Source organism: Rhinopithecus roxellana, chromosome 12 (genome assembly GCF_007565055.1).
Source record: "Rhinopithecus roxellana isolate Shanxi Qingling chromosome 12, ASM756505v1, whole genome shotgun sequence".
NCBI classification, from domain to species: domain Eukaryota; kingdom Metazoa; phylum Chordata; class Mammalia; order Primates; family Cercopithecidae; genus Rhinopithecus; species Rhinopithecus roxellana.
Window position 1 is genome coordinate 55,914,569 of NC_044560.1, and position 21,608 is coordinate 55,936,176.

Below are 21,608 nucleotides of genomic sequence, written 5' to 3' on the forward strand. Positions count from 1 at the left end.
GGAACATATATATATATAATCTTTTTTTTTTTGGAGACAAAGTCTGGCTCTACCACATAGGCTGGAGTGCAGTGGCATGATCTCAGCTCACTGCAACCTCTGCCTACTGGGCTCAAGCTATCCTCCCACCCAAGTAGCTGGGACTACAGGTATGTGCCATCACGCCTGGCTAATTTTTGCATTTTTTGTAGAGACAGGGTTTCACCATCTTGCCCATGTTGGTCTCGAACTCCTCAGCTCAAGTGATCTGCCCGCCTCAGCCTCCCAAAATGCTGGGATTACAGGCATGAGCCACCACACTCAGGCAGGAATATATATTTTTAAAAGCTTCATGAAGCTCCAAATCGGTCTATGAGTAGACCTCATATTTGACAACCAGTGACCTACAGTACCTAATGATGAGGTGGGTACACAGTAAGTCACTACTGAACTGATGTTGACTGAATAACAGAAGATCAGGACCTAACACTAGGTTGAAGCCTACTGGAAAGGCACAGAGGCCTTTCTTAAAGGCTTAAAAGGCCAGGTTGAACTATGACAAAAGGCCAAACTAAAAAAAACCCACTTCTAGCTTCAAAGCAATCAATAATCCTTTGTCAGGAGCTTTATGTCAAAGGCACTTTCATGTCCTTTCAGTAGATTGCAGATATTAATATGGGTATTTTAAAAAGTAGAGATAGCTAAGAATAAACTAAAGCCAAATTTGACTTGTTCTTTTTTTTTTTTTTCCTGTAGAAACCAGGATCTCGCTTTGTTGCCCAGGCCGGTCTCGAACTCTTGGCTTCAAGTCATCCTCCTGCCTTGGCCTCCCAAAGTGCTGGGATTATGGGCATGAGCCACCGTGTCCAACCTTTATTCATTTAAAACAAGTGATCAGGCCAGGTGTGACAGCTCACACCTGTAATCCCAGCACTTTGGAAGGTGGATCACTTGAGGTCAGTAGTTCGAGGCTAGCCTGGCCAACATGGTGCATCTCTACTAAAAATACAAAAATTAGCCGGGCATGGTGACGGGTCCCTGTAATCCCAGCTACTCCGGAGGCTAAGGCAGAAGAATCACTTGAACCTGGGAGGCGGAGGTTGCAGTGAGCTGGGATCACACCACTGTACTCCAGCCTAGGCAACAGAGTAAAACTCCATCTCAAAAAAAAAAAAAAAAAAAAAAAAACACACACACAAGTGTTCAGTAAGTGTTGGACAGTATATGTAAAAGCACTTTGAAAACTGGAATAAAATATGACATTATTACCTGAACACTAATGTGTTTTTTGTAATATGACCACTGCAAAGTAATCAAAAAAAAAGCTCAGGTTTAATGTAATTTTCCTGATTGGAAATCTAAAAGGAATTAATGTTTTTAAACTGACAATGAACAAAAGAATACTCAATTCAAATGCTGAAAACTACAATTTTCTTCTATTATGGATAGTGTTATAGCAGCTAGAAACTTCCATCCAGATCTAAACAAAATCAGAAACCAGTATCATGAAGCTTTAATTTTAAAGCTAATTCCCCAATACTGAGTTCCCAACCAAAGCAGCACTGTCTTACAATTAAATTAATACCATTTACAGAAGAGAATCTTACACCCTCATCAAGAGTCTTAACATACTTTGGAACTTAACTTGACCATTTTCTGAATCTCTTAGAATCCTATTGCAGTTTGTTATCCAAGTAACTAGAGAAAAAATGTTTAAGCTACTCATAACTGTCGTTGTGATATAAATTCAAGGAGTCTGAATTCTTTCTTGGGGCACATTACAGCTAATGGCCATGTGCTAGATTTATCAAAATATATCTAAATCCTCAATATGTAGCAAGGAAACATTTACTTTTCAATAATTCCTCATCCCTATTCAGACTACCACTCAAGTCATCAAGATTTGTAAGTTTTTTTCCCACAAAATGCTACCCCATCGCTAGACATAATATCTCAAAGATTAACGATAAAAGGAAAAATTTACCAACAGCGTAGACTCAAATGTTAGAAAGGGTTATCAAAGGATACTGCAGGAAATGCGAGTCTCTCTTTGAATATTTAAAAACTGAGTAAATTCTATCTTCCTGGGGTGTTTTAGGTTACCTTTTCAGTACCCAGGGAAGAAAAACAGATGACCTGTCAAGATTGGCAAATTTTTTAACATTTGAGAAAAAAATCCACTATTGACAAGAGTGAAGGAAAGAGGCACTCTCATTCTCTGCTGTTGGAAACATACACTGATACAACATTTTCTGAAGAAAAATTGGCAATCTCCACTAATTTTAAAATATATACTACCCTTTGACACAATGAGTCCACTGTTTGAAATTCATCCTATGGATATACCTGCAAAAGTATGGAAAGACACAGGTAGCTGGGACAATAGACGTGTGCCACCATGCCTGACTAATTTTTGTATTTTTTGTAAAGACAGAGTTTTACCATGTTGCCCAGGCCAGTCTCAAACTCCTGGGCTCAAGCAATCCCCCCACCTCGGCCTCTTGGGTAGCTGGGACTATAGGTGTATGCTATTGCTCCCAGTTAATTTTTTAATATTTTGTAGAGACTAAGTCTTGCTTTGCTGCCCAGGCCGGTCTCAAACTCCTGGCTTCAAGCAATCCTCCCACCTCAGCCTCCCAAAGTGCTGGGATTACAGGCATGAGCTATTGCACCCAGCCTTTTTGACAGTGACTCATATATATCTGTCCTATGACCCAGCAATTTCACTCCAAGTTATCAACCCAAGAGAAATAAAAATATATGTCTCCAAATAGACTTGTATACAAACATTCATAGCAATTTTATTCATGTAGCCCTAAACAGGAAACAATTCAAATATCCATCCACAGAACAATGGATATGCAAACTGATATATTTCAACAATAGAATACTACTTGGCAATAAAAAAGAACTAACTACTGATAAAAAGAAAAACTTGGATTAATTTTATAATCTGCTGCATGAAAGAAGCCAAACACAAAAGAATACATACGTGTGCTGTATGATTCCATTTATATGAAGTTCTAGGATCAGCAAAACTAATCTACCACAAGAGAAGTCAAACATCTCAGCCTGGTGGTAGTGGAGAGTGAGAGAGAAGTGTTTCAGGGAGGCCAGAGGATTGACTGGAAATAGACAGGCTAGAACTTTTGGTGGTAATAAAAATGTTCTTGATCTGGCTTTGGCTCGTTGCTACCTGGATATATATATAATTTTCAAAAACAATTATCGATTTAAAGTGTATAATTCAGTGGTTTTTAGTATATTCTCAGAGTTGTACAACTATCACCACAATCAATTTTAGGACATTTTCATCATCTCAAAAAGAAACTCCACACCTACCCCTTAGTTATCTCTCTCCTGTGTTCCCTAGTCCTAAGCAACCACTAATCTATTTTCTGTCTATATGGATTTGCCTATTCTGGACATGTCATAAAAATGGAATTTAAAAATGTTTTCAAGGTTCATATATATTGTAGCATATTTCAGTACCTCATTCCTTTCATGGCCAAAAAATATTCCATAGTATAAATACACATTTTGGCTGGACACAGTGGCTCACACCTGGGAGGCCAAGGCAGGCGGATCACTTGAGGTCAGGAGTATGAGACCAGCCTGGCCAACATAATGAAACCCCGTCTCTACTAAAAATATAAAAATTAGCTGGGCATAGTGGCAGGTGCCTGTAGTCCTAGATACTCAGGAGGCTGAGGCAGGAGAATCACTTGAACTAGGGAGGCAGAGGTTGCAGTGAGTCAAGATTGCACCACTGCACTCTAGCCTCGGGGACAGAGTGAGACTGTCTCAAAAAAAAATCTAAAAAAATAAAAATAAATATACCACATTCTGTTCATCAGTTGATGATAGACATCTGGCTTGTTTCCAGCTTTTGACAATGAATAATGCTGCTGTAAACATTAGTGTACATGTTTTTGTGAGAACTGTGCATTTTTTTTCCAATTCCCATTTATTTTTGGCTCTTGGAGCAATGTCACCTTTTCAATATGAAAAAAAGCAGCACGTTCAAAATAGAAATTTGAAGTGTAGGACAGAACAAAACCAAGTGTAAGGGGGAAAAAGCAATAGCAAAAGGAAGATAGGAGATGTTGCAAAAAGATGGAGGAGGGTTCTCCTTTCCTCTGGGGAATGACTCAAACACTGATGTGGCAGTATATACCATCCCAGATAAAGCCAGGGATGTTAATCCTCTTTGGGGGTTAAGAAAAGGTAGAGATTCGGAGGGCATTTCTGGAGGCCTAGGGACCAAGGTTGGTCTCTTTCCCCGCGTTGATCCCCTTCTCTAATCAGGGGAAAGGGAGGAATTCAATGTGTGAGAGAGGCAGAGTCAGAGAGGGAAAGATTCCATTTGACAGAGTGGGGCAGACCTCTCCAAAGGGCAGAGCTTGGAGGGAGACTGAAAATGGAGAAAATACTGCTAACACCTCCCTTGAAGCTGAGAAATGGAAAATGGAATTACCTGGAAATTATGACTTTAGTAGCCTGGATTTCCCTCTCCAAAACTTTTAGGATGGAAAATCCCATCCCCTTCCTTGTAGTGACTTCTACCTGCCACCTTCTACCATCTTTCGCTTTGGGCTTAGGATGGTGGCCATTATCCACGTGGGTTTCAAAACCCAGTGGGTTCTAAATGAGATCTGGATGAGACCCAGTTTCTTGCAGATTTTAAAAAGAGGGAAATATTAACTGGACAGATGGAAGGGATGGGCACCAGAAGGAAATACAGGGTTTCCCAGAGTGTCAGAAACCTAGGCTTCCCAGAGTGGAAAGAGAAAGGAAACATTCAACAAACAAGTACTTATTGAGTGCCTACTACACGCTAGGCACTGTTCTAGATCTAGATTTGTGTTTGAGGCAGCAAACACAAATTCTGAGATCTAGATTTGTGTTTGAAAAAAGAGAAAAGTGGCAGGTGAATAAGATGGCTAAGGGAACTGAGAAGCCTGAGGTGATGGGGGCTCTGCCTTAGGCCTCCTCTTCAGCCTCCTCACCGAAATCCTCCTCCTCTTCTGTGGTGGCATCCTGGTACTGCTGATACTCAGAGATGAGGTTGTTCATGTTGCTCTCAGCCTTGGTGAACTCTCATCTCATCCATGCCCTCGCCTGGGTACCAGTGGAGGAAGGTCTTCCAGGGGAACATGGCAGTGAACTGCTCCAAGGTGCACCTGAAGAGCTCCTGGATGGCCACGCTGTTGCCAATGAAGGTGATCGCCATCTTGAGGCCATGAGGTGGGATGTCACAGACAGCTGTCTTGATGTTGTTGGGGATCCATTCCACAAAGTAGCTGCTGTTCTGGTTCTGCACATTGAGCATCTGCTCATGGACATCCATCCACAAAGACAGCAGCCACAGTGAGATATAAGCTGTGGCAGGGGTCACAGGCAGCCATTATGTTCTTGGCATCAAAGACCTGCCGGGTGAGTTTGGGCACTGTGAGAGCTCGATGCTGCTGGCTTCCACAGCTGGTGAGAGGGCAAAGCCAGCCATGAATTAGTGGAGACGTGGGAAGGGCACCAGGTTGACTGCCAACTTGTGGAGGTCAGCATTGAGCTGGCCAGGGAAGTGGAGACAGGTGGTAACAATGCTTATGGTGGCTGAGACAAGTTGGTTCAGGTCCCCGTAGGTTGGTGTGGTCAGCTTCAAAGTGTGGAAGCAGATGTCATAGAGGGCCTCGTTGTCAATGCAGTAGGTCTCATCAGTGTTCTCTACCGGCTGATGGATGGAGAGGGTGATGTTGTAGGGCTCGACCATGGTGTCAGACACTTTGGGTGGAGGCACCACACTAAAGATGTTCATGATGCAATCAGGGCACTCTTCTCAGATCTTGCTGATAAGGAGAGTACACATTCCAGAGCCCACTGAGTGAGTCAGATGGAAGCCCTGCAGGCAGTCACAGCTCTCTGCGTCCTCCTGCACCACATCTATGACTGAATCAACCAGCTCGGCCCCCTCTATGTAGCGGCCTTTGGCCCAGTTGTTGCTTGCCCCAGACTGACCAAAAACAAAGTTGTCTGGTTTAAGCACCTGGCCAAAAGGGCCTGAGCTAGCAGAGTCCATGGTCCCAGGTTCTAGATCCACCAGGAGAGCACAAGGAACATATTTGCCATCTGTGGCTTCACTGTAGTACATGGAGATGCAGTCCAGCTGCAGGTCACTGTCCCCATGTTAGGTGCTGGTGGGGTCCATTTCACGTTCATAATTGATCACATCCCAGCACTTGGCACCCATCTGGTTGCCACACTGACCAGGGGATGTGCACAATTTCCCTCATGGTTAAAATTTAATTTTTTTGCTCGCCTCTAGGTATGCACAGGGCAAGAATATGTGTAATTTTTTTTCTCTGCTGTCTGCAGGCTGAAAGGATGGAAAGCGCCCCAGAGGCTAGAGCAGCAAGTTGCAAACGTGGCAGCAGGAAGGTTCTGAGAGGCAGAACTGTGCATTTTATTGTATAAAAATTAGGTCTAAATTTTAATAACAAATATAGATATGAAAAATTATATTGTTACTATAAAGCATGATTTCTGAGTGTTTCAGTGGATGGCAGAACAAAAATATCTAATAATGGCAATCAAGCAAATAATAAAAACATGCTATTTCAGAGGAGAAAAAAGTTGTATGTCAACAAGAACAACTAAAATGAAATATCACATTCATCTCCTAATGAAACAGAGGTTTCCTATATGAATAAGGAAGCTGTCTGAAAGGAGGATTTAAGTCACTTCTTCACACACAAACTCAGTATAACTCTTAAAGGCTTCAGTGATGATACCACAGGAATATTTATTATCATCTGGACGTCTCCATGTCCCATTAGCAACAAAATCAACACTGAAGTATGATCTAATTCTTTTGAGGAATAAAGAAAACGTTTAGTCTATTTACCAAAGGCAGAAAATAGTTTTTAAATAGTGTCTGTGTAGCATTGGGCACAACATTTACATAGAAATATGGTACCTTGAGGGTGTCACACTAGAAAACAAATTTTCTTTACAAATTAAAGAACATTCTTTTCCAGAATGGTCAAAAATTATATCTTCATACTTTGATAAAAACAAGAGGTTTATTACTGGCAAACAAACAAACAAGAACCAGTTAAGTAGATCCATCACGGCTTCCTTTTGTGGAAACGTTGGGAAGACAATTCTGGAAGTTATTGTGTTCCTACTCTTTTTGGGGGACTCTACCATATACTTTACACACATATATTTCCTCATTTAATCCACAGAACAGCCTTATAAGGTAGGTACTATATTCCCACTTTATAGAAAAGAAACTAGGATTAACTGGCTAAGCTACATACTAAAGAGAGTGAAGAGGCTAGGTTCAAACCCAAGACTTCATTCATACAGAGCGTGTACCTATAATTCAGGTACATCCTTTACATATATATCACTTTCTATTCATAGCCACTATTTCTAAAAGTGTGTCTGCACTATTATTGCCACTTTCTCACTTATAATTCTTTCTGAATCTCATGTGCTTCCATGCAAAACACTTGTTCAAAATTGCTCCAGGATTGCCAACGACTTTGTAACAGCCAAATCCAAAGGACACTTTTCGTTCTTTACCTAACTTTTGTGGCCTGATCTCTTACTTTTGAAACACTCTCCTTCCTTGGCTAACTGAGCATTCCCTCTCATTATTCTTAAATGGTTCTTCTTCTCCACCTGTACCTTTGATGTCTACTAACGTTTAGGGGTTTATCCTTCATGTCTTGTGCTAGATTTCTTTTCAACTCCAGATTTCTATTTGGTTCTTTAATTTCCTTGTTTTGTTTTGTTTGTTTGTTTGTTTGTTGTTTTTTTCTCTGTTCCCCAGGCTGGAATGCTGGAATGCAGTGGCACAATCACAGTTCACTGCTGCTTTAACCTCCTGGGCTCAAGTGATCCTCCTGCCTCAGTCTCCCAAGTAGCTGGGATGACAGGTGCATGCCACCACACTCAGCTAATTTTTTATTTTTAGTAGAGGGGAAGTCTCACTATGTTGCCTGGGCTAGTTTTGAACTCCTGGGCTCAAGCTATCCTCCCATCTTGGCCTCCCAAAGTGCTGGGATTACAGGTGTGACCCACTGTGCCTGGTTGTCTTTTTCATAATTTCTATTTATTAATATTCTCTATCTGGAGAAACATTGTTATCCTACTTTCCTTTAGTTCTTATATATGGTTTCCTTTCATATATTTAAAATAGCTAGTTAAAGTCTTTGTCTAGTAAGTCCAATGTTTTGGCTTCCTTGGGGATAGTTTCTATTGACTGCTTTTTTTCCTAGGTATATAGGTCACCCTTTATTGTTTATCTGCATGGCTTTCTGTTTTTTGTTGAAAACTGGACATTTTAAATAATATAACGTAGCTCCTCTAAAAATCAATCAAATCCTCCTCTTTCCCAGTTTGTTGTTGTTGTTGCTGTTTATTGTTGTGGTTGTTTATTTAGTGACTTTTCCAAGCTAATTCTATAAAGTCTGTAATCTTTGTCCCACATGACCACTGAATTTTCTCTTCCCTCAGCTACTGATTGCACAGAGATGTCCTTAAATGACTGAACTAAAAAGTCTCCTGGTCTTTACTGGACCTCTAGCTGCATGATGTGGTACTCAGCCAGGCAGTTTACAATTCCACCTTAGCCTTTGCCTTTTGCTTGTGCCGAGCCCCAAGTTTAGCCAGAGGTGAGCCTAGGACCTTCTCAGGTCTTTCCTGAGCATGTACACAACTCTGATCTTATATATGCCATTAGCCTTCTAGATTCCCAGGAATATATCAGATCTTTTCAAAGTCCCGTATGTACATCTTACTCCCCAACTTTTCCTTTTAAGATTTTTGTTATTTTGTTGTTTACCCCAATTGGCACCTGAGGTAGCTACTTTGTTGAACAGTTGTGGTTGATTGTTCTTGACAAGTGCCTCTAGGGAAAATACTCTTTGCACTGGGTGAGTTTTCAGTGAGGTGAAATAAAGACAAAGCTTTCAAGTGGGGTTTACCAGGACACCACCAGACAGGTCATATAATGACAGTTCTCTGAGGAAGGGGCTTTGAAAGAGCTCCAACTCTGTTCTGACTTGTTCAGTGCCAGCTAGGCTGCTAATTTTCACCGTGATTGCAAGCTGTAGGTTTTCAAGGCTACCGTGGAGCTGCAGAAAGCGGGAGGTGTTAAGGCAGGTGAAAATGCCACAAAGCTTGTTGCTCTCACAGAGATTATGCTCTTTGTTGTTGTTTTAAGCACCCCCCACCTCCACTCCCAACAGATTGTTGTAAATCTGGTTAATTTTTAAAGTTACGGAAAAAGTTGATCTTGATAATTTTTGCCAGTGGTCTCCAAACTTTTATAAAGGACAGAACTTTTGGATGTTGTTATTTTGCCACTTCCCATAACATCACTGATCATCCCCGTAATTTTTAGATTTCTTTGAAAGATATTAGATTGTTTAAAGCAACAATAATAATAGTATATTGTGGGGGTTACAATATACTTAGGAGTAAGTGTATGGAAACAATAACATAAAAGATAGGAGAAGGTAAATAGGTAGGCAGCTGTAAAAGTCTTACATTATGTACAAAATGGCATAACACTATTTGAAGGTAGACGGTGATACATTAAAAATGCATGTTGTGGCCATGTGTGGCCCATGCTGGTATCCCAGCACTCTGGGAGGCAGAGGCAGGTAAATCACTTGAGGTCAGGAATTCAAGACCAGCCTGGCCAACATGGTGAAACCCCATCTCTACTAAAAAAAAAATACAAAAATTAGCTGGGCATGGTGGCACAAGCCTGTAGTCCCAGCTACTCGGGAGGCTGAGGCAGGAGAATGGCTTGAACCCGGGAGGCAGGGGTTGCAGTGAGCTGAAATTGTGCCACTTCTTTCCAGCCTGGGCAACAGAGCGAGACTCCATCTCAAAAAAAAAAAAAAAAACAAAAGAAAGAAAGAAAAAAGGAACTACACGGTGAGGGTCCCTTTTTTATTTAAAATTTTTTATTTAAAAAAAAAAAGAAAAAGAAACTGCATTGTACAAGTTTGTCATTTTATAGTTAAGGAATTAAAAGTTAAAGTGATTGACTGATAAAAATAGTTTCACACAGCCAGCCAGTCAACAGCAGAGCCATAGTAAAATTCTTACTTTATAAATTCTAGTCCAGTTGTCTCAAGAGAAAATAATTTCCATGCAATGTCAACCAAGTATACAACTACATATAAATAACATGCTCATTTCAAATGATTCTTATTTAGCAAGTCCAGTAAGATCTCTACTTGGAAACATCCTGAATTTAGTTTTAATTAATTCAAATTCTCATCAATTAATCAAGATTATTTAAGTGTGCTCTACTTAATGGAACATCAAAAATATTGCAGCTAAACAATCATGTAAAGCACCAGCTACCAAGTTTAGAGAATATAATATTTCATTCAAATGAAAGACTAACTCGTTCACACTTAAGGAAAAAATGATTTAAAAATGTATGAAATCTGTATGTAGTATTACCTGTAGCTCCTAGTGGATGTCCCTTTGAAATCAGTCCACCACTAGGATTTATAACCCACTTTCCTCCATATGTATTATCTCCTCTATCAACCAGTGTTGCACCTTGTCCTATAGAAGAAAAAATAATATTCACAAATGTTAATAGTAACAAAAGAACAAATGATATGCTTTTATAAGATTTCCATATAGCCACGAATTTCTTGGAGCAAATATTTCTTAACAGTTCAAACTACAACAATTTGACATAAGCACTTTCAAAAGTAATAAATATTTACAATTTCAGAACATTTCCTGTATGAAACAAAAGCTCCTATTAGTTCCATAGAGCTCTCTGGCTTCCAAAATTGCTCTAAATATGGTAGAGATTCAGAGAACTAGGAGAATAGAACTGAAATGTATATAATGCTATAACTAAAATAATTATGTCAGCTTTTTTGCCAAAATGCGTAATTTTGCCAAAATGTGTTCTCTTCTATTTTCAACTGTACTGCTATATACAAGTATTTTTAATAAATATGGAAAAACAGGAGAAAAAAGACACTTTCATAAAATGAAGACAAATGTCTGAAAACACTGTTGAGCCACAAAAGTAAGGTTAAAAAAAAATTACTTCATGTGCTCGGTGGCTTCAATATTCCTGTCAATTTCCTGGTCATTTGGTCATTCTCCCAGATGGTTAAGAAGTAAATAAAAATGTATGTATTGTATAAAATTGTCTTCCACATATTTACAATAAAGTAATAAGATGTGGACACTCCAAATAATGACAGTAATGATGGTGGTGATGCTGTCAAAGGTAGCGAATAGCTTTTGAGCACTCACTCTGGGTCAGGTCTTGTTCTAATTATTGTCTGTATATACAGTCAGCATCCACAGGTTCCACATCATGGATTCAACCATCCACAGATCAAAAATATTCAGAAGAGGCCGGGCACCATGGCTGATGCCTGTAATCCCAGCACTTTGGGAGGCCGAGGCAAGCAGATCACCTGAGGTCAGGAGTTTGAGACCAGCCTGGCCAACATGGTGAAACCTCATCTCTACTAAAAATACAAAAATTATCCAGGCATGGTGGTACAACCCTGTAATCCCAGCTACTCAGGAGGCTGAGGCAGGAGAATCGCTTGAACCTGGGAAGCAGAGGTTGCAGTGAGTCAAGGTCGCACCATTGCACTCCAGCCTGGGTGACAAGAGCAAAACTCTGTCTCAAAAATACATATATATATATTTAGAAGAAAAAAATTACAAAAAGCAAAACTTCAATTTGTATGTGCTGAGTACTACATTGAATTCATGTGAATGAAGTGATGTGTAGTTATTATAAGTAATCTAGACATTATTTAAAGTATACGGGAGGATGTGCATAGGTTATATGCAAAAATTATGCCATTTTATATAAGCAAATTCCATGGATTTTGGTATCTGTGGGAGGTCTTAGAAACAACCCCCCACAGATACTGAGAGATGACCATATTTATATAATTTAATTTTCAATCCTATGAAGTAGGTGCTATCATTCTCATTTCCGAGATGAGAAAACAGACAGAGATATTAAGAAATCAGCCAAGGCAACAGCAAGAGATCCAGAATTAATACTCAGGGACCCTGGCTCCACAGCCTGTGTTCTCAGCTAATATATTATATTGCCTTCAAAAACAAAAGTTCCTCTGTTGGTAAAATGAAATACACTAATCACAGGATTTTAGATGACTGACACTTCTAATTTGGCTTTAAATCTAGGTTATAGATAAAACCATTGGTTAAGGCATTCTTTTATTTTTTGGTATGTTTCTACCTTAGAAATTGCTCTGAGGTTGTAGTCATCAGAGATGAATCTATCTACTATTGCTACTTACAAACTGCTAAATATTGTTTCTGTAGCAAGCAATAGCAAACTAAACACAAGCTAACCCCTAAAAGTGAATAATTCACTATACTTTTCCTATAATATATACAATCTTGTAAAGTATTAAAAGATTCCAAAGGGAAGTTATCTTGAACTCATCAACTAAAAATATTCAGAGATTAAAGTACTGTAAATTAAAGTACTGTAAAGTACACTCTCACCTAGCATAGATAGGAAAACAAATGCATACGCTTTTGGAAAACAATTATTATACCTGTTCTGTGCCAAAAACTAAACTAGGAACTTAAGGATACAACAGCGAACCAAATGAAAATCCTTACTATCATGGAGTTTAAGTTATTGTGGGGAGAGGGGTGAGGAAAAGACAGACAATATGTAAAATAAGTAAAGAAATATGTAAAGTGGTGATAAATGCCAAGGGAAAAAAGAAAGCAGGAAAAGGGTATAGGACACATTGAGACAAGGAAGATGGAGGTGAGTGATTTATATTTCAGACAAAGTGATTGGAGAAGGCTTCCACTGAGAAGGACATTAGTCGAAGACCTGAAGGGAGTGAGGAAGCAAATCATGTATATTTGGAACAAAGGCCCTGAAACTGGAGCGAGCTTCCAGCGCTTGAAGAAGGAAGCCAATGTGGCTGCAGCAGAGTAGACGATTCAGAGAAAAGCAAAGGAAGTCAGAGATGGGAGTAGGGAGTAAGGAGGACAGATCACATTTGGCTTGTTCATCTGAGTGAGTTGAGAAACTACTGGGTTTTGAATGAATGAATGAACTGATTTACTGCACATTCTAGCTTCAGTCTAGAGAGACAAGGCAGAAGCAGGGAACCAGCTATAAGACTCTAACAATAATATAAATGAGAAACGATGCTGTTCTGCACTAGGCTGGCAGTGACAAAAGTGGTGAGATGTGGTCATATTCTGGATGTATTTGAAGGTAGAGTCCATAGCCAACAGGACTTAGAGAGAGACTTAATGATGACTGTGAAAGAGAGAAAAGAATTCAAGTCTGATGGCTTCCAGTTTAAGCAACAGAAGGATGGGGAAGACTGAGGGAGGAAAAAGATTGAAAAATATCCATCGCTCAATTTTGGACTTAGGTTTGAGATGCTTATGAGACATCCGAAGAAACCCCTAAAAAGCAGGCAGCTGGATTCTTGAGTCTAGAGGTTGGAGGAGCAGTTCAAGCAAGGAGTATAAGTTTGAAAGTAATCATTTTGGCCAGGTGTAGTGGCTCACACTTGTAATCCCAGCACTTTGGGAGGCTGGGGTGGGTGGATCACTTGAGGTCAGGAGTTCAAGACTAGCCTGACCAACATGGTGAAACCATCTCTACTAACCAAAAAAAAAAAAAAAAAAAGCAAAAATTAGCCAGGTGTGGTGGCACACCCCTGCAATCCCAGCTACTCGGGAGACTGAGGCAGTAGAATCACCTGAACCTGGGAGGGGGAGGTTGCAGTTAGCTGAAATCTCACCGTTGTACTCCAGCCTGGGCAGCAAGAGCAAAACTCTGTCTCGGAAAAAAAAAAAAAGCCAGGGGTGGTGATTCACACCTACAATCCCAGCACTTTGGGAGGCCAAGGCAGGCAGATCACCTGCGTTCAGGAGTTTGAGACCAGCCTGGCCAGCATGGTGAAACCGCGTGGCACATGCCTGCAATCCCAGCTACTCGGGAGGCTGAGGCAGGAGAATCACTTGAACCCAGGTGGTGGAGGTTGTGGTGAGCCAAGATCGCCCCATTGCACTCCAGCCTGGGCAACAAGAGAGAAGCTCCGCCTCAAAGAAAAAAAAAAAAAGTAAGTAAGTAATCATTTTATATCTGTATCTATATAAAACATTTAACTTTGAGATTAAGTTCCATATTAGGCAGAATATGTTCACTACAGTTCATCTCTTGCATTGATTACAACTGAAAACACTGGATATAAAAATAAAAAAATTTTAAAAAACTACCTGAGGACTCTGAAAAGTAAATAAAAGCAGGTGGATTATAGAGCAAGTCAAAACTTGGAGAAGCCACTGCATAAGGGTGAGGTCCTGGTTGCCTTTTTTCTTTTTAGGCTCTCTCTCTCAACAGCTTTCCCCAAGGTTGAGCACAGCCCTGGAACAGCATGGCAGCAGAAGCAGCAAACGTAGCTAAAACTCTAACAGAAACCCCATCTTCCTAACCAAAGGAACTAGGAAAAGAAACCTCCGCAGGCTGGAGAGTAAGGGAAGAAGTCCACAGTGGAGTGAACCAGAGAAGAGGATCCCCTAATTCTGTGTACAGACCTGTACAAGTCTCAGGCTCACTCTGACGTAGGCATACGTTTAACGAGCTGAGCAAAGACTTTAACCACCACCTTCCGAAGGCAAGACAGAACTTATTGTCAGAACATACTGGCTTAAATGCTTGTTAAAACAAAAACCAACATTCTCCAAAGGATCTGTATAACAGCACATTCACCCTGTCCAGGATACAATCCAAAATTATTCACTACACAAAGAATCAGAAAATGTAACCAATACTCTCATGGTAAAAGACCATCAACGATGCAAAATCTAAGAAAGCCCAGTTTATGGTATTATTAAAGACTTTAAAACAGCCATTAGAACTGCAAGGTAAAGAAACCCCACTAGAAATGAAAAAAAAGATACAGGCTCTCAGCAGAGAAACAGAAACTATAAAATGAACCAAATGGAAATTTTAGAACTGAAAATACCATATTTGAAATAGAAAATTCACTAGAATGGTTCATGAGTAGAAAAAGATGAAGGAGTAGTCAGTGAATTTAAAGATATATCAACATAAATTATCAAATGTGAAGAACAGAGAGAAAAGGGATTCAAAGTGAACAGTTTCAGGGATCTATGGGACAATATCCAAAGGTTTAATATATGCATCATTGGAAGCCCAGAAGAAGCAGAGAAAAAAATTGAAAATCCCAATATATAATATTATAAAGACATTTTCAGTTGAAGGAAAACTAAGAGAATTCAGGCTAATTTTTTGTATATTTAGTAGAGACGGGCTTTCACCATGTTAGCCAGGATGGTCTCAATCTCTGGACCGCCTTGGGTGATCCGCCCGCCTTGGGCTCCCGAAGTGCTGGGATTACAGGCATCAGCCACTGCGCCCTGCCAACTGGGAGAGATTTACACCCTAGAAGACATCTGACAATATTTGGAGACATTTTATGGTTGTTACAACTGTGGGGGGTGGTGCTACTGGCATTTAGTAGATAAGAGGTGGGGATATTGCTGAATATCCTGCCATACACAAGCTGTATCACAAGAATGATAGAGCTCAAATGTCAACAGTGCCAAGGTTGATAAACCATGCTCTATAGCAACCACTGGGATAAACAAAGAAGAAAAAACAAAGAGATATGGTGAAAAAAACAATCGATAAGTTGAAATGGCATACTAAAAATATTTAAATAATGCAAAAGAAGTCAAGAGGAGGGGCACAGAGGAACAAAAATTACAAGGTCAAATAGAAAACAGATAATTAAATGACCAACCTAAATCCTTCTATATCAATAATTACATTAATGATCTAAATCACTATTGTCTAACAGAAATATAATGCTCACACAATACTTTTAAATTTTCTAGTACATATTTTAATTTATACATTTTATATATATATAAAATATTTTCATTCAACATGCAATCAACATAAAATAATTATCAGTGGGCCAGGTGGCTCATGCCTGTAACCCCAGCACTTTGGGAAGCTGAGGCGGGTGGATTACTTGAGGCCAGGAGTTTGAGAACAGTCTGGGCAACATGGTGAAACGCTGTCTCTACTAAAATTACAAAAATTAGCAGGGCATGGTGGCATGTGCACCTATAATCTCAGCTACTCAGGAGGCTGAGGCACAAGAATCGCTTGAACCCAGGAGGCAGAAGTTGCAATGAGCGGAGATCACACCATTGCACTCCAGCCTGGGTAACAGAGCGAGACTCTGTCTCCAAAAAAAAAAAAAAAAAAAAAAAAAAAAAAAAATTATTAATTAAATACTTTACATTATATTTTTCAATATTACATCTCCCAAACCCCATGCGTACTTCACACTTACAGCACACATCAATTTGGACTAGCTACACTTCAAAGACTAAAGTATAGCTAGTGGCTATCATTATTAGCACAGGTTTCAACACTCCAGTTAAAAGGCAAAATACAACAAAGTAGATTTAAAAAAATACATTATCGTGGCTGGGCATAGTGGCTCACGCCTGTAATCCCAGCACTTTGGGAGGCCTAGGTGGGTGAATCACCTGAGGTCAGGACTTTGAGACCAGTCTGGCTAACATGGTGAAACCCTGTTTCTACTAAAAATACAAAAATTAGCCGGGCGTGGTGGCAGGTGCCTGTAATCCAAGCTACACAGGAGGCTGAGGCAGAAGAATCACTTGAACCCAGGAGGTGGAGGTTGCAGTGAGCGGAGATTGCACCACTGCACTCCAGCCTGGGCTACAGAGAGAGAATCTGTCTCAGAAAAATGAAAAACAAAAAAAATTATTGCTTACATGCTGCCTATAAGAGATACACTTTAAATAAATTAACATAAACAGGTTGAAAGCAAATGAATAAAAGCTCATGCAAAGAATAAGCATAAGAAAGATGGAGTAGCTATTTTGATCAGATAAAAGAGCCTTCTAGACAAATAATATAATCATAATACAAATTATTTGGATACTCCATCATCTTAGTGTTGGTACTGCCTAATACCACAAGTTCTAAAAAGTCCACTACCAAAATACCTTACATTCACTTCCCACAGTGTGGCAGAGCCAATGTGAAGGGAAAAGCAAATAGTGAATTCTTTTATCTAATGGTCCAAATGAAGTTTTCTCAATGAAATTTACCAAATTAATCTGCCCTATTCAAAAATGTTACCTTCTGGACAGAGTCCCAATGCTTCATAAGTAAGGAGTTCGTTGGTAGAAAAGCAATCGTGAAGTTCTATTACGTCAATATCATTTGGTGTCAGGCCAGATTTCTCATAGCATTTTCTTGCAGCTTCTTTACTCATATCAAAGCCAACCTAAAACCAAAACCATATATAAATAAAGGGCACCAAAACCAGGCCTTTTAGACAAGTAGTTTAAGAGATTAATAGATGCATAACCTTAACAACTGATAATTGACCATATATATTGAAATCTTGGCCAGGTGCAGTGGCTCATGCCTATAATCCAAGCACTTTGGGAAGCTGAGGCAGGAGGATTGCTTGAGCCCAGGAGTTTGAGACTAGCCTGGGCAACATTGGAAGATCCTGTCTTTACAAATAATTTAAAAATTAGCCCGGCGTGGTAGTATGTGCCTGTGGTCCCAGATACTCGGGAGGCTAAGCTGGGAGGATCGTTTGAGCCCAGGAGGTCAAGGCTGCAGTGAACCAGGATCACCCCACTGAATTCCAGCCTGGATGAAAGAGCAAGATTCTGTCTCAAAAAAAAAAAAAAAAAAAAAAAAGAAGAAGAAGAAGAAAAGAAAGAGAGGAAAAGGGAAAGGGAAAGAAAGGGAGGGAGGGAGGGAGGGAGGGTCGGTCAATTGATTCTATATTACACAGAAAGTCCAAATAAAATAACATCTAGGAGAAGTATGTACATATTCAATTTTGTACTAAAAAATGACAGAATTTTTAAATAAAATATATAAAAAGGACCTAGAATTCCTCAGAGCATATCTTGTGCTAAGTTACAAAACCTGTCAAACTACAATGTATAGTTGTGATAAACAAGTTGCAGACATTTACTACCAGATCGTTATGAGTCAGAGACACTGAAAAATATGGGAAAATTTCTATATAAATTGACACAATCTTCTTTAGAAGATCATCTAGGATTCAAAGCATTTTTCTAAAGTCCATGCTCCTAATATGTCTTTGGCCTCAAATGATAAAATAACTTTTCTTCAAGGAATAAAACTGTGAGGCCAGGCATGGTGGCTCATGCATGTAATCCCAGCACTTTGGCACTTTCGAAGGCCAAGGCAGGTGGATCGCTTGAGTACAGGGGTTGAAGACCAGCCTGGGTAACATGGCAAAACACTGTCTTTACAAAAATAATAATAATAATAATAATAATACAAAAATTTAGCCAGGTGTGGTGGCACGTGCCTGTAGTCCCACTTACTCTAGAGGCTGAAGTGGGAGGATTGCTTGAGCCTAGGAGGCAGAGGTTGCAGTGAGCTGTGATCGCATCACCACACTCCAGCCTGGGCAACAAAGCAAGATCCTGTCTCAAAAAGAAAAAGAAATAAAACTGTGGTGTAATGAAAAACGTACTATAACCAGTAAACCTAAGTATAAATTCCACCTCTGCCACAATCTAACTGTGATCTTGGGCAGTTACAAAAACATTTTCCAATTCACAGTGTTGTAAAATCATTTTGTAAACTATAATTTAGCATGCAATTTTGTGTATTGTGTGTATGTCTTCAGATATTCAACTAACTCTAGGTCTGAATTTTCATCTTTTCTACTTTTTCCATTTTGTACTCAATCTTTAATCAGAATTTTTAAAGTGGTGAGGGTCAAGAAAGTTCATTAAAATCATCTTTGTGGCCATATGTGGCGATTCACACCTGTAATCCCAGCACTTTGGAAGGCTGAGGCAGGTGGATCACTTGAGCCAGGAGTTTAAGACCAGCCTGGGAAACATGGCAAAACCGTGTCTCTACAAAAAATATAAACATTAGCTGGCAGTGGTGGCATGTGCCTGTAGTCCCAGCTACTTGGGAGGCTGAAGTGGGAGGACTGATTGAGCCTGGGATGTGGAAATTACAGTAAGCTGAGATCGCACTATTGCACTGCAGCCTGAGTGACAGAGTTAAGACCCTGTCTCAGAAAGGAAAGGAAAGGAAAGGAAAGGAAAAAGGAAAGGAAAGGAAAGGAAAAAGGAAAGGAAAAAGAGAAAGGAAAAGGAGGGAAAGGAAAGGAAGGAAAAGGAAAGGAAAGGAAAAGGAAAGGACAGGAAAAAGGAAAGGAAGGAAAAGAAGGAAAGGAAAAAAGGAAAAAGGAAAGAAAGGAACAAAGGAAAGGAAAAGGAAAGGAGGAGAGGAAGGAAAAAGGAAAGGAAAGGAAAAAGGAAAGGAAGGAAGGAAGGAAAGGAAAGGAAAGGAAAAAGGAAAGGAAGGAAAAGGAAAGGAAAGGAAAGGAAAAAGGAAAGGAAAGGAAAAAGGAAGGAGGAAAAGGAAGAAAAAAGGAAAAGGAGGAAAAGGGAAAAAGGAAAGGAAAGGAAAGGAAAGGAAAAAGGAAAGGAAAGGAAAAAAGGAAAGGAAAGGAAGGAAAGGAAAAGGAAAGAAGGAAAGGAAAGGAAAAGGAAAGGAAGAAAAAGGAAAGGAAAGGAAAAAGGAAAGGAAGGGAAAAAGGAAAGGAAAGGAAAAGGAAAAGGAAAGGAAAAGGAAAGGAAAAAGAAGGAAAGGAAAGAAAGGAAAGGAAAAAAAAGGAAGAAGGAAAAAGGAAAGGAAAAAAAAAGGAAAGGAAAGGAAAGGAACGAAAGGAAAGGAAAGGAAAGGAAAGGAAAGGAAAGAGGAAAGGAAAGGAAAGGAAAGGAAAGGAAAGGAAAGGAAAAGAAAAGGGACAACAAAACAAACTATCTTTGTTTTTTCCCTTAACTCTGTAACATTGGAGTTCTAGGCACAGTCAACTTAAAATAATGATAAATAGCATGTCTAGTTAATTAAAAGTTATTATATAATAATGCATGGCTCTATCACAAGAAGCATGAGACTCTATCTTAAAAATAAAAAATAAAAATAACAAATAAAACAGAATCTCAGACATACCATTTTAATAATGCTTTTTTCTTCAAACGAGCTTGGCAAATCAGTCATCATTTCTTGTGCCAAAATTTCCACAGCTTTGGATTGCAGGCCATACTTCTGTACAAATGCTTCACTGGCCAAAATTGCTGCTGCAGCACCATCTGAAGTGGGACTAAGAGGAAGTAAAAACAATTCTAGGAGTTTCTTCTATGTGAAAAGAAAGGCCAAATATACTTGCTGATCAGTGGACTGTCTTATTTGTGATATCTACAGTTGTAAATATCATGCTTCCCACCTAAGGACTGAACCTCTATCAAGAACTTAAATGTTGTCAATCACTAGTTGGTATCTAAGAGTCCCAAAAAGTTTTTTTTTTTTTTTTGAGATGGAGTTTCGCTCTTGTTGCCTAGGCTGGAGTGCAATGGTGTGATCTTGGCTCACCGAAACTGCAACCTCCTCCTCCTGGGTTCAAGTGATTCTTCTACCTCAGCCTCCCGAGTAGCTGAGATTGCAGGCATGCGTCACCACACCCAGCTAATTTTGTATTTTCAGTAGAGACAGGGTTTCTCCATGTTGGTCAGGTTGGTCTTGAACTCCCGACCTTAGGTGATCTGCCTGCCTCGGCCTTCCAATGTGCTGGGATTACGGGCATGAGCCACCACACCCGGCCCCAAAAAGTTCTTATTGCAAAGAATCACCAATTTGTCTCTGGAGATGCATAAGGCATCTTCTGAGGAGTGAGTCCAAAAGGTTATTCCTATCCTAGTACAGACTGCCCCAGCTCCAACTTTACTATCTCCAAATAACTCAGTCCTGAAATCCTTTTGGAAACTGGGAAAAGATAGACTGGGGATACTAAACCATCTGCTTTAGTTAAGACTCTTGATATCTTAAATAGATCTTTCTCTTAGAGCAAATTGGGATGGAAGGTAGCAAACACAAGAAGCCCTCTGCGACTTCAGTTAGATTTTCTAAATGGGCAGACCCTCATATCACAACAAATAAAAGCTGACCCAACTTATTTCTTTCCATCCCAGCCTGTATCTACAGGGCACAGCCAGGTGTTAACTGGGACACAGGCAGGAGCTAGGGAGTACTCACTCAATTGTCTAGGAGACAGATACTGTCAAGCACTTTGCAAGAAACAACTATTACCATCATTAGAGCTATGAATTTTTCCTTGTTTTACTTTTACTCATAGCTACTATTATAGAGTACTATTTCCTGTAGTAGAAGTACATAGCAGGGAAAACAAAATGCTTTGGACTCCACTGGCCCCCTAAGCCACAGTTTAGTGAATAAATACAATTGAAATCACCAAAGTAGGTAGAAGTCATGCAAGAAGAAGTAAAACACATCATTTTCCAAGAGAAGAGGCAGTCTGTCTCCAGGCAGGAGTAGGAAGTAAGGGTACTCCAGGGAAGTAACCCAGAGTGGGGACGTGGGATGGGGACAGCACTGGGAGGAGTTCTGTGAAAGCTCTGCCCAGATACAGAGCCTAAGGTTTAACCACAGG

The 21,608-nt window shown here is 39.8% G+C and overlaps 1 protein-coding gene and 1 pseudogene across 3 annotated transcripts in view; both read right to left on the reverse strand.

The window, feature by feature from the left end:
* The window catches only part of SCP2 (sterol carrier protein 2), a 127,996-nt gene that overhangs the window by 51,209 nt on the left and 55,179 nt on the right, over nt 1-21,608 (reverse strand). For both annotated transcript variants that reach the window (XM_030941992.1, XM_010372198.2), the window contains exons 9-11: nt 20,114-20,264; nt 17,222-17,369; nt 10,471-10,578 (exon numbers count right to left, since the gene is read on the reverse strand). In XM_030941992.1, the coding sequence (XP_030797852.1) occupies nt 10,471-10,578; nt 17,222-17,369; nt 20,114-20,264 (407 nt within the window). The remainder of the gene's footprint in view (nt 1-10,470; nt 10,579-17,221; nt 17,370-20,113; nt 20,265-21,608) is intronic.
* Nucleotides 3,825-7,796, reverse strand: LOC115900693 (annotated as a pseudogene). The gene has a single exon (XR_004060361.1). The product of XR_004060361.1 is annotated as a tubulin beta-7 chain pseudogene (transcript).